This window comes from Rhinoderma darwinii, chromosome 9 (assembly GCF_050947455.1).
Source record: "Rhinoderma darwinii isolate aRhiDar2 chromosome 9, aRhiDar2.hap1, whole genome shotgun sequence".
Lineage (NCBI taxonomy): Eukaryota > Metazoa > Chordata > Amphibia > Anura > Rhinodermatidae > Rhinoderma > Rhinoderma darwinii.
The window spans coordinates 25,733,796-25,748,160 of record NC_134695.1 but is presented as its reverse complement, the minus strand read 5'-3'; the positions used below and the strand labels follow the sequence as shown (position 1 = coordinate 25,748,160).

The window sequence follows — 14,365 nt, the reverse complement described above, 5'->3', positions numbered from 1 at the left end:
TTTGGTTACATTTTGGGAGTGCTTTTAACAATGCAGCTGGTAAAAGCTATAGGACACACTAAATGGCTAAGAATGATGATAGTCAAGAGGGAAGCCCCTGTGGTGACTGGCTTTTCAGTTGACCGGTTCAAACAGCGTGTATTTTCAGAGTTTTTTTGGCGCATTTTACGTGCCAAAAAAAACGCATAAAAAAATGCTTGATTACGCTTTTCATTTACATAATTGGTAAAGCGCGGTTAGTACATACGTGTTTTTTTTACACACGAGTTTTTAAAAAACGCGTTGTGTAAATAAAGCGTCAGGTCAATTCCTTTGCATGTAAAACGTGGCAAATGTTTCAAGTCAATGGGAGTCCTAATTATTCGCCAAAAAGCGCACGCAAAATGCGTAAAAAAACACGCGAAAAAAGCGTCAAACACTTGATTAAGCTTCCCATTTACATCAATGGAAAAGCAAGCATTTTTAAAAAACGTGTTGCGTAAAAAAGAAGCGTTGGATCAATTCTTTGGTGCATAAAATGCGCCAAACGTTCCCAGAGTCAGTGGGAGTCCTACCTACGCAGTCAAAAACTTGCGAAAAGTGCGCACAAAAACTGCAAAAAGCACCCTGCAAATAAAAAGGATGTGTGCATGGCCCCATAGAAATGAATAGGTCAGTGTGCTATCCGTTAATAAAACGGATAGCACACTGAAGCATTTCACTGAAGTGTGCTTGAGACCTAACTTTTTTTTGCAGGTTCCGCTGGACCTATTGGACAACGTTGTAGATTCGGTGGACTACTGTGAGGATCTACGTTTTTTTGTTTAAATAAAATGGTTAGCGAGGATTGTGTGGGGGAGTTTTTATTTCAATAAAAATATTTTCTTATGTCTGTTTTTTTAATACTTTATTACCACCTTAGTAATGGCAGTTGTCTGTTTGACGCCGTCCATTACTAAGGCGGGGCTTAATGTTAACCAGTAAAAAGGCTGCAACTAGCCCCCAATATTACCCCAGTACCCACCGCCACCAGGCGTATCGGGAAGAGTCGGGTACGATCCAGTACACGACCATCTGTTGTGATGGTTGAGCCTGCTGCTGCTGTTGTGTTGTATCTGGCTGGTTATAAAAAAAATGGGGGGGGATAATTAATTATTATAATTTTTTTTTTAAACGAAGCGGAGTCCCCCCCCCCCATTTTCATAACCAGCCAGATACAACACAGCAAGAGCAGCCTAGCATTACCAGGGTGGGAAGGCCCACGATTTCTGGCCCTTTCTCAGCCTAATAAAACCAGCCTGCGGCCGACCAAGCACCCGTCCATCACAACAGATGGTCGGGTACTGGATAGTACCCGGCTCTTCTAGATACCCCTGGTGGCGGTGGGTACCAGGGTAATAATGGTGTTTAGAGCAAGCCTTTTTACTGGCTCATACTAAGCGCTGTCTTAGTAATGGACGTCGTCAAACAGACAACTGACATTACTAAGGTGGTAATAAAGTATTAAATAAACACAGAGACATAAGAAAATATCTTTATTGAAATAAAAACTCCCCCACAGTGGTGGGCGTTGTGTGTGGCACAGTTGCATGTTTGGGGGGTGTGTGTGAGTGCGCACACACTACACAGCCCTGCTGCCCGGACGCACACACAGCCCTGCTGCCCGGACGCGCACACAGCTCTGCTACATACACACACTCTTACAGCAGGTGTGCAAAGGGGCCACGAAGGGTGGTCGCAGTGGGGCCGCGAGAGGTGGCACGCGAGAGAGAGACAGACAAACACACACCTTACCTGCAGTGTGGCCGGTCTTTAAAATGGTGCCGGCTTTCCCCCTACAAACCAGCTTCTACGCCGCTTGCGCAATACAGGGCGAGATAGCAGAAGCGGAGGACGCAATGAACGGGAGCCGTTCATTATGTCCTATGCACTGTAGCTGCCGTATTCCATCTGTGTATGTGTCGTTAAGAGACACATACACAGATGAAATAAAACATGGCAGCCCCCAATAAAGTAAGAAAGTGTTAATAAAAGAAAACATTGTGTGTGAAAAAAATAAATAAAGTCAATATAATATTTTATTAAATAAAAATACATAAACTTATTTATAAAAATTAATTCATGACTCCTTACCTTTAAAGCCATGGTTGGGTTAGTTTGGTGTGGAAGAACTCGACTGGCCTCCACATAGAGCCCTGATCTCAACCCCATCAAACACCTTTGGGATGAACTAGAACGGAGATTGTGAGCCAGGTCCTCTCATCCAACATCAGTGTCTGACCTCACAAATGCACTTCTGGACTCCAAAATATTGCAGAAAGTCAGAAGAATGATAGCTGTTTAAGCTGTAGGGGGGGGGGGGGGGGGGGGGGCGACTAAGTCCATATTAATGCTTGTGTATTTAGAATGGGATGTCATAAAAGCTCCTGTGGTGTGATGTGTAGATGTCCCAATACTTTGGATCATATAGTGTACCACAGGACACCTTAACCTTGTGGAGTCCATACCGCAATTACAGTCAAAACTTTTTTTTGCGGCACAAGGGGGACCTACACAATAAGTGGTTTTAATGTTATGGCTGAACAATGTATAGTTTGTTTTACCAGTTTTTATATACTTTTACCATAACAATTCCATCTGTCTCCTAAGTAAGAGGTTTTTATCTCAATCAAACCATTACACTAAATATGCTAATAGCGTGTAGACCAGGGGTGGGCAACCTTTTTGTATGGCATGCCGATAAAAAAAAAAAATCAATGATGAAATACTCCGTGTGCCATGCAAACATGAAAGTCATATAAGACAAACTGTTACCACGTATGTGACATAAACCAATTAATCCGTTAATTAAATTTACATTTCAGTATGACACTTTTAACTGACTTTCTTTGCAAAGATGATTCCTCTGTGGCGCATTCAAAGTTACTGAACACCACCTCCGAAGGGGTGCATGTAGGAGAGACCGTGGCTACTGAGCACCAGCTTGGGGGGGGCACATAGCAGAGACCGTGGCTACCGAGCATTAGCTTGGGGGGTGGGGTGCACATAGGAGAGACCACGGCTACTGAACACCTGCTTGGGGGATGCACACAGGAGAGAGAGCTGTTAACTTTTGCTAACCCTTCTTTTATAGCGTGGTTACTGAACACCTTGTGGCGCTGATCACCAGGAAAGAGAGAGCAGTGCTGCATTGTGTGCTTGCCAAGTGTTCAGGGGCGACAAAGACAATGAAGCACTTCTCTCTTTCCTGGTGACCAGTGCCGTCAAGCATGTAATGAAGCGGCGCTCTCTCCCTGTGTTCAGTGCTTCCAAGCACACAGCAGCACTCGACATTGGGAGAGGAATGTGTGCCAGTAAACCATGCCCCGCATGGCGGCTGCGGCACCAGTGCCATAGGTTGCTGACCCCTGGTGTAGACCTTACAAAGTCACATCCATACAATACAAGTTAACATGCAAGCACTTGTATTTACTCTTTAGATATTTGTTTCATGTAAATGTTTGTTTCTCCAGAAGTCAAATGTATGTGGTGTCTTCTTGGTACAAAATTAAAATCTCACAGAAAAGAACATATGCAATAAACGAATGCAGATCAATGTAACATAATACTTTCAGCTTTATTTCCAATGCATAGACATTAAGGTAAGTCAGATCCATGACAAGGTGTCCAAAGGCAAAATTCAACCTGTAGATGTACGACATTATATTAATGCAATTTTCTTTTTATTTCCCTGGCATTAGAGAATCAAGGAAAAGATCCAGTTAGTAAATGATGTAAACAAGGTAACACAAAAAAAAATGGTATTACAAAAGTTAATGGTCCACAGTTAACAATGATTCGGGGTTACAATCTTCACCATAATGGCTACTTGCTATTAACTGCTACTACATTTACAAGGCAGCCTTTTTAACCTTACATATGCAGTGGAGAGAAGGGGATGATGTCTCTATTGCAGTTCTACCGCATTGACTAAAAACGCAATAAGAACCCATCCTCTACAAAGACAATGACGCTCCGTGCGCTCAACCATCTTGCTGCCACAATTTGTTTAAACCGGGAAGCTACATAGGTGACCAGCTGCCCATTATTGTCCATAAGACAGGAATGAATAATAATTTGACTTTCTTAAGCAGGAGCCTTTAAGCAGATGCCACAATTGGAACGAACAGCAACAATCTATTCCTTTGTAATCTGGCCACTCATTGTAATTGTATACAAGACCAGAAAATACAGAGGTACAATCCTAATGTGGTCCAAAAGTAATTAAGAGGTAAAGGGGAGTCTAATGCACCCAGTTTACTAGCAAAACTCGGGTTACACTAGATAAGCCTGCAAAGGAAGGCAATGTAAACACCAAGTCCATATATCCCCTGTAAACGACTAAAATGTGCATGATTAGGAGCAGGACGCAACATGGTCCTATACAATAAAAAAACTTGCTGATGCGACTCTAAATTAATACATGTAAAAAGCAAACAAATCTACTAAAAACGCACCAAAAATACTATAATATTCCCATCACAGAAGGATCTAATGTAGGAGAGCGTGTATTAGATATGGATTCATTGTGCACATGCGGAGTGCATTTTTGCATAGACTAAGTGGACAGGGAGGTGTTCATTTATTACAGGTGAAAAACATCTTGCGCACAAGAAACTGCGAGAAGTCCTGCGTACAAAATCCACCTGGAAGTGAGTGATATGGAAAAAGTGTGTTACGTGTAGGCCTATGGTCCGAGAATGTGACATGGTGTAGGAAAAGATGTAACATACAATAATGAACGGCATCTGTAACATTATACTGTAAGTGTAGGTATTTTCTGTGACTGTATATACCACTATGCTAACTGTTTGGTGAACACTGACTTTATAGGAGACTGCGGCTCAGGCGGATATTCTAGTGGCACTCCGTGGCAGTGGCTGCACATTAGACATAACATTTATCACTATATGACCCATCCGGGTTCATACACAGTTCATTGTATGGCAGACATTAAAAGGTCAGACCTCTCACAAAGGGCTGTGCTGTGTATTGCCCACAGGGTCCTCACACAGAAACCTTTACCTTTTCACATATTCCAACCTAGAACAGTCATTGCAGGAAATCATCCATTCAGTTACATAAGGGGCATCTCGCATGTAAAAACAGCCTACTTATTAAAGTCTCTGATTACACCGTGCTCCAGTATGGAAAACAATTAAAAATGCTAAACATTTAGCAATGTCCTTGGCAAACGTGATCAACAAAGCAACTCGTTCAATCTACAGATGCAGCAGATATGATTAAAACAACGCAGCCCAGAGATATACGTGACAAATTAACTCTGCTCCATCTGTACGAGCAGAGCTTAGATCTCAGTAAAATATGAATAAAGGCCGTAAACAGATGAATGCGTTGTACAGCATTTATGATCCTGGTAGTTAAGAGTTAATGTGGTGAAAAAGGTGTTGGCGATGAGTGCTCTATGGATCAGAAAAAAAGTCAAGGTGAAAAGAGGGAACAGGACTAAGAGTGTTAATGTAGGACACATCACATAGCATCTTACTGCTCAGTCGTCATCAATTCTTAACTAGGCAAGGGAGGTTAGATGGTAAAAATCTTAAAATAGGCAGAGCCCAAAGGCACTCAAGACCAGGGGCAGCCCAAACAAGCAGCTGGCAATCCCTAAATGCCTATGAGTTACCCACAATGCACAGCTGCTGCCTTAAATTAAGATGAATCTATAGTGCTGAAGGGCAGGCAAGTAGGCTACAATAATCCTGGTTCTCGTAAGAAATAAAGTGATGATATGTGTTTGCATCTATTATATTTTTGGACCATATGATTGTTTTAATACAGTAAATTATGTGTTTTCCCGCTATGGTCTAAAACAAGCCCTCAACGGATGCAAATATGGCATTAAATTACATATAGATTTCAAAAAGCGTGTGTCACTAAAAGCCGATAAATAGGACACTATGCAGCAATTCTCAGGATTATACTCTTCACAATGGAGCGTAACTGCGATCCTCCATGTGACAATCCCGGAAGAACGATCCAGCACTGCCATTTACTCCCATTCACCACAAGTATCAACATAAGACCGGCCACAGAAGATCCTGACACACGACCTCACCCTGTGTGAACTACATAGAAGTGTCACTTATGTAAAACTGCAACGGCGTAGGTAAAACCTTCATACAAGCTGCAGTCCTAATTATTATGCGCAGTGACTGAATACTATGTAACTCTTTAGTGCTAGACTATAGACAGTGGAGAAATCATTTTTAAGAGAAAACTAGTTAATTGTAACAAAAGAATACCCAACATCCAGACAATATGTTACATATTCGGATTGTGGATTAAAATTCATATTAATTCAAGCGCAATGTATGGGATTATTTCGTATTTTTAGTAAAAGAGAATCTTATTAAAATTTACGTGTAGCAAACGGACGAGAACTAATCCAAACAATCCAGATCATTCAGCGTATGCTATTTCGGCCTACCATACGAGGCTGCAATTACCTTATAGTGTTGCCAGCATCAAAACATTACTATATATCGTGTTCTCGGGTCTAGTGGTACAAATACAATCCTAGGTCATAAAGGCAACAATCAGCAACCTATAGAGAGACTGAATGTGGCTATGTAGGTACAAAACAATAAAAAAAGCACATACTACCAACTACGGTACATTATAATGTAAAAGGCTCCCATAAGAACACAAGTCAAAAAGTACGTTTGAGAGAACTCTGTATCTTAAAATATTAAACTAATTGCATAGTGTCATGAAATGTTAAAGTTTTGGGATTCTCCATTTCTATCCCGAAACAACAAATTCTAAAAATGATAAAGAAAAAGTGTTTTTGTCTTTTTTTTTTTTCATATTTCAAAAACAGATTGACTGGTTTCAATGTATAATTTTGTGAACAGTAAGACGTATACGCTGTAATGTTCATGTATACCGCTGAGTATTCTATCCACGCTGGTGAAACCTTCTACAGGATTTTGTGTTTCTTGGAAGATACAGAAAAGCGGATATATGAGATGATGGAAAGGAATGCACCAGTAGGATGAGGGCAGTTATAAGGGGTACTGGGTATGATAGGGGGTTACATGTATCGTCAATGGATGCAGTCAGTGTCTCCAGTAGCTACAGACAGTCAATTACTGTATATAAGGGCAGTCTAATATGTAGGGGCCTAATGCATATCTAATCCCTATTCATTCAGGAGCTGAGATGGAGAAAAAGTAGTCGTTGCAAGTTCAGCTATTTGCTGTTTGGCACTAAAAAGAGGAATTGGAGAGATTTATACTTTATGTGAAACATCTGACGCTTTCAAACGGTAAGCAATCTCCAGCGGAACAATTTCTCTGCACCTAGACAAGAGTCCAGATTGGCAAATACCTTTTCTAATGGTCTCCTAAACGCTCAGGAAAAAGCATTTGCGTGTGTTATTTAGCAAATTATTTTTTTCAGCAGGCAAAGTGAACATAATCCAGATATCAATTTAGGTCCCTAAACCCTCAAGTAAAAGCACTTCATTTACGTACATTGATAAAACCCGCTGTCAGCAGGCATGGCGAGATAAGTATACTGCACCCTTTCAATCCTACAAGAGGGAAACAGAAAGCTAGGCCTTTTATAATCCCCTAGCACAACTGTTGAATTTATTCTATTTCTAATACAAGATCTTCTCCCTCCAGATGCATGTCGGTTTTCACATAGATCTTCTTGATCGTTCCAGCGACTGGAGAATTCACCAAGGTCTCCATCTTCATGGCACTCAGTACACAGAGAGGCTGCCCCTTCTTAATGGTTTGCCCTTCTTTCACCTTTATGTCAATCACTTTTCCTGGCATGGGGGCTCCAATCTGGCCCTTAACGTCCTTGAGGGCCTTGGGGTGGAAGTGCATCTCCTGCAAACCAGGGACAATTGTTAAGAGCACACGGTATATTTCATAATTGTCATTTATTTTGGATTTTTATGACTTTTAGTGGACAGATATGGTGTAAAGCAAAATGTGGTCAAATGAGTAGTGATATTTTGAAAGAGACAGTGGAGTTTGTAGTAAGGTTTGGGGCACAACGGTGTTACCATACGCTGGTGGTGCTTTATTATACTGCATTTTATGTGCATCATTTGCCATTTCATTAGGGAATGTTTATGTACCAACCAATGAGAAACTGCATACGGGACATTAAAAAAAGATTCTTGAAGTTTTGTTTTTTTTAACATTTATCAACAGAGAAACTCCTTAAGGTCGAAGTGAAAACCAATCTCTCCAAAAGTGATTGACATTCATTACAATTGTTCCCCACAAGATAACTGAATGCATTTCTATTCACCCTATTGTTATAACTATATACTAGATCATCATTTCTTGTTTTCACACGCATAGGACACATAATTTTGCAAATGAAGAGATCACTTGTGTATAGCTAAGGCCCACTGCAGTAGTTTTTTTCAGCCACAGCTAAGAATAGATCCCAAAAAAGGAGACTAAGGCACGACCATATTTTTTATTAGTAGTTACGGACCCATTCATTTCTATTGGCCACGGACACCTTTCAGTATTTTTACTGCTCGGAGTCTGTGCTGAAAAAATGATAGAACCTGTCCTAATCTTGTCCGTAATTACGTCATTGACTCTCCCATAGAAGCCAATGGGTGCTTCCGTAAATACGGACGGCTACAGATGTGCATCCGTATACCATCCGTATTTACAGAAGTGTTGCTATGCAACATGCTGATGACATCATTTGCATCCTCCCTCTTTTTTTTACAAATCCGTACATACGGATGGAATACGGACCGTATTTACAACCACCCTTCTGTATATAAGGATAAAATACGGATGCTTACGGATCCGTATTTACGGACAGTATTTCGGGATAGATGAATAATACGGTCGTGTGCATGGGGCCTAAAGCTGTCAGTTACACTTCTCCTCCCTGTAGGCTCCACTTCTGTTATTTGCAACAACAACAAAAAAAAAAGGTGCAGAAAAAACTACACCAAAACTGGAAAGTGTGAAATGGGCCTAAACTGATAGTCTGCTAGTGCTTTCAACACAAAGTCTTCCCTCAGAAGAACTAATCTATTTAGACCTCATGCACATGGCCGTGCCCGAAATTACAGGTTGCAGGGAGGGCCGGCTGGCCACCGACACCCGCGGGCCACATTCGTGCTGTGCTCACGGCCCGTAGAAAATGAAAAGTAGGACATGCTCCATATTTCCCGGCACAGTTCTGTGGCATGGACACCCTTCCGTGTGCCCATAGCAAATAACCACAAATGGAACTTTGTATGGAGAACATCCCTGTGAATACCTGCCTGTATTTTCTGCCTGATCTATAATTATCTATCCATATAAGCTGCTTATGAAGAATTCTTACCTTCATAGCCTGAGTATCTTTAACAAGGACGGACCGGAGTTGACCATTTAGCTCAAAGAAGACTTCCCTTTGGCCAGCCTTGTTCAGATCTCCCATAGCAAGAGCCTTGATGTGTAGTGTCTTGCCTCTTTCCAGTTCCACCTGAGAAATTAAACAATAGCTTTACATGATAAGAAAATAGAAGGAAGTTTGTAGTAGATGGCTTAGTCATCATTCCATTTACATATAAGATTAACAAATGCTATATCCTGCTGTAACAGCCAATACAGGAGCTAGCCTCCAATCCAGCCGATTAACCCCTCGCTTCTGATCGGCAGCCTCACGGGGGTGCCGATAGTTGCTATGGCAACCGGAGGCCTAACAATGGCCTCCTGGTTTGCCAAATACAGAAGCCTATTAGGCCACGCCCAGAGGTGGCACCTAATAGACTTGCTGTCAGTGAATAACTGACAACTCTAATACACTGCACTGTAGGTAGTGCAGTGTATTAGAATAGTGATCAGGGCTTCATGCCTTCAAATCCGCTAGTGGGACGAAAAAAAAAGTAAATAAAAATGTTGTACAAAAATAAAAGTTTAAAGTTAAAAAAATAATAACCTCTTTAGTCTTTTATTATAGGAAAAAAAAAACTGAAAACATTAATAAAAAGTACACATATTTGGTATCGCCGCGTCCGAAACGACACAAACTATAAAACTATCACGTTATTTTTCCCGCATGCTGAACACTGTAAAAAAATGAAAATAAAAAACAATGCCAGAATCGCTGATTTTTGGTCACCACCCCTCACAAAACATAGAACAAAAAGTCATCAAAAAGTCTCATGTACCCCGAAATTGTACCAATAAAAACTACAACAGTCCCGCAAAAAACAAGCCCTGACACAGCTTTTTTCCCGGGAAAAAAAAAGTTATGGCTCTCAAAATATGGAGACAAAAAATAAAATGATTTAAAAAAAAAAAAAAGTGATTATATTGTGTAAACACTGTAAGGCCCAGTTCACACAGAGTTTTTTTTTGTGCTGATTTTGCCGCGGAAATGGAAAAAAAAAAAAGCAGGAAAAAATGCTGCGAAAACCGTGGCAAGTAAGTGCAGGCAGGTCAAAATCTGCCTTAATTTCCTTCAGGAATTTTCAGGCAGATTTTTTACGCCTGCAAAATACTCCGTGTGAACAGGGCCTAAAACATAAAAAAATATATATATACACACATTTGGTACCACCGTAATCGTATCGACCCGCAGAATAAAGTAAAAATGTCATTTATAGCTCATGGTAAACACCAAAAATAATAAAGAATAAAAAAACAATGTCAGAATTGCTGGTTCTTGGTCATCTTGATTGCAAAAAAAAAAAAAAAAGGAATTAAAAGTCACATGTACCCCAAAATGGTACCAAAGAAAACTACAGATTGTGCTGCAAAAAAATAAGCCCTTATACAGCTCTGTTGGCAACAAAATAAAAAAGTTCTGGCTCTTAGAATATGGTGACACAAAATCTGCAAAATGTGTTCCAAAGGGGGGATAAGATGGGGCGTTATTATACCACCTTATTATGCCCTGATGTACTTTGCCCAGCTTACATATGCCCCCACATTATAAACTGAAATACCAATAAAACCCCAGACAGAACTACTACTATGCAAAATCTGTGCTCCAAAAGCCAATTGGCGCTCCCACTACAGTGTGTCCAGACAGCAGTTTACGTCCACATATATGTCATAACCGTACCAGGGAGAACCCACTGAACAGTTTATGAGGTATTTGTCTGCAGTGGCTCAAACTGGGCACAACATATTGTGCACTAAAATGGCATATCAGTGGAAAATTCTAATTTTCACTTTGCACCATTTTCCTAATGAAAAAAACCCCTGTGGGGTTCAAAATGCTCACTACACCCCTTAAATATTGCCTTGAGAGGTGCAGTTTCCAAAATGGGGGTCACTTCTTGGTGGATTATTTTACTATTTGACCTGAGCCCTCCGATTGTGGGCCAATGCTGCGAAAATCCCCAAAATTGGACTCAAATGTGCATTTTGCTCTTTCACTCCTAAGCCCAGTCAAATGTCCATGCAAATAATAAATGCCTTGAGGGGTGTAGTTTCCAAAATGGGGTCACTTCTCAGGGGTTTCCACTGTATTCTGGTACCTAAGGCAGCTCTGCAAATGTGACATGGCAACTGAACACTAATGCAGCAAAATCTGCTCTCTAAAAGCCAAATGGCGCTCCTTCCAATTTGAGCTCTGCCATGTGTAACAAATTGTGTGGTGTTTTTTCTCCTATTACCCCTTGTGAAAACAAAAAATTGAGAGCTAAACGTACATATATTTGAATTTTTTTTTTAATATTCACTACCTAATTCTAATAAAATCTATGAAACAACTGTGGGGTCAAAATGCTCACTGCACCCCTAGATGAATGGCCTGAGGGATGTAGTTTGCAAAATCGAGTCACTTCAAAGGGGTTTCCCCTGTACTGCAACCTTTAGGGGCTCTGCAAATGCGACATTGCGCCTGAAAAACCAATCAAGCAAAGTCTGCATGCCAAATAGCGCTCATGCCATTCTCAGCCCTACCGTCTGTCCAAACAGCAGTTTATGACCACATATGGGGTATTGCCGTAATCGGGAGAAATTGATTTACAAGCGTTGGGGTGCTTTTTCTCCTTTATTCCTTGTAAAAATTTTACATTTCTAACTTTTATTGGAAAAAATGTAGACTTTCAATTTCACGACCTAGTTCCACGAAATTCAGGAAAAAAAACTGTGTGCATGGAGCACATGGTGACATTTTGACCTTGTAGCTCATAAGTTTTGGCTAGTAAAGTGTTAATGCTACATTCTCTGTTATCTATTGCAGTATAGCAGTGTCTGCAGAAAGTGCACATTTAATGCACTTTAAGAACTGTAACTTTAAAGATTAAAAAAAAAAAAAGCCTGACGAGATCAAAATATTCAGTATTATGTCGATGTTTATATTTTATATGTGTTATATGTGTCGTCCACAATGAAAAACTTCACATTTATTTTTAAATGTAACATTATGCACATTACTAAATGAGGAATAGTTCATTAAATGAATAATAAAAAGAATAGGAGCTCATATACAGTCATTCTTGTTATATACTTGTTTTAACAAAGTTACACACAAAAGGTACGCATGTGCGAAATTTTATTCTAAGGGCTTGTCCACACGCAGCGGAATTGCTGCTTTTTTTCCATCCGGAATTGTGTACGGAAAAAACGCAGCAGAATACAGTAGCAGCAAAGTGCATGAGATTGAACAAATCTCATCCACACGCTGCATAAATACTGAGCGGAAAAAAACACTCAGAAATGGACCTACGGTGCGGAATTTTATTCCGCAGAATGTCAATTGTATTTGCGTAATCGCTGCATATTTGCTGTGGGTTTTCACCATTGAATTCAATGGGAGGTAAAACTCGAAAAAAATAGGAGTTGTTGCGTTTTTTTGCGTAGGGTTCGAAGCAAATCCGCCACAACTCTGAATAAAACCCCCCACTATACTTACTTAGGAATCTGTGCTTCTTCCTCCAAGCCGGCCTGAGCTTCATCCCATGTGACCGCCACTGCAGCCAATCACAGGCTGTAGCGGCGGTCACAAGGGTGAAACGTCATCCCAGGAGGCCAGCCTGGATGACGTCAGAGGGCCGGCCTCCTGGGATGATGCTTTATCCCATGTGACCCCCGCTGCAGCCAATCACAGGCTGCAGCTGTCTCCTGGGATAAAACGTCGTCCCAGGAGGCCAGCCTGCTAGCAGGCCGGTCAATGCAGCAATTTTCCGACATTCCGGGCGAAAAACTGCACCACAGTTTTTCAGCCGGAAATACCCTGCGGACATGGCCTATGGCTGGATTCACACGAACGTGGCGTTTTTGCGCGCGTGAAAAACGCGCCGTTTCGGTTGCGTTGAAGTTGCGTGTGGCATCCGTTTGGGCAGCGTGATAGCGTATTTAACACGCGTATGGCATGCGTTTTTTACGCGCGTCAAAACAACGGAGGGTGGAGTAATGGAGAGGGCAGCCTACAAAAAGACACCTTCTCCAACACCTGCTTGCTGTGAGCACATGTTCGCATCAAGATTTCACGTTACCTCACACTTTGGCCCGTGTTTGTTGTTTTTGGGTGGTTTTACAGGTTAAAAAACTACTATTGCTGCAGATGTCAGTTTAAACTGTGCGAATGTGCTCAGAAAGTGAAAAGCCACTTCCTGGTTTGTAGTTGTTTTGTCTAGTCTGCTCAACTCATTTACATAGACTTAACAAGTGTTGCGTGAAAAACGATGTGCGTACGGAGGTGCTTCCGTGTGCCCTGCGTTGTTTTCACGCACCCATTGACTTCAATGGGTGCGTGATGCGTTGAAAACGCTGAATCAACGGACATGTCGTGCCTTTTTGGCAACGGAGCAACGCTGCGCAAAAACCACGCACATGTCTGCACGGCCCCATAGACTAATATAGGTCCGGGCAACGCGCGTGAAAATCACGCGCGTATTTTACGTTCGTCTGAATAAAGCCTATGTCTGAGAGTGTCTGGTAACAGAATGTTATTGTGAGCGACTGGTATGTGTGCTGAACTATTTTTAAGGGAAGTGGTTTATTTGAAATCGTCATACCAGTGATATGACAAGAAAGATTTGTATATGTCAGTGTTACATTTTAGTCTATGATTACTTGATATTAAAAAGTTTCTATTGGCATAAGATGACACATAAAGTGCACAATATGTTTCATCATTTGTGTTAATGGATTGGTTTATATAATATTGACGTATATTAATTAATGAAACAAATATTTAGCTATTATTTATACCAGTATCCTTTCTTATTAATGATGGTGTATACATTACATATGCACACACATACACCAAAACATATTAGAAATATATTTGACTAAATGAAAATGCAAATAAGATTACAGCATTCACAAGAGCTTGTTGCCAAGTTTCTGGTATCAGATTCCTGTCCTGTCAATCTTATAGGTGCGGA

The 14,365-nt window shown here is 40.9% G+C and overlaps 1 protein-coding gene across 2 annotated transcripts in view; it reads right to left on the bottom strand.

Moving 5' to 3' along the window:
- Window positions 1–3,576: 3,576 nt before the first annotated feature.
- Window positions 3,577–14,365, bottom strand: part of PC (pyruvate carboxylase) — a 417,282-nt gene continuing 406,493 nt past the window's right edge. For both annotated transcript variants that reach the window (XM_075837394.1, XM_075837395.1), the window contains exons 20-21: window positions 9,361–9,501; window positions 3,577–7,880 (exon numbers count right to left, since the gene is read on the bottom strand). In XM_075837394.1, the coding sequence (XP_075693509.1) occupies window positions 7,632–7,880; window positions 9,361–9,501 (390 nt within the window). In that variant the 3' untranslated portion in view covers window positions 3,577–7,631. The remainder of the gene's footprint in view (window positions 7,881–9,360; window positions 9,502–14,365) is intronic.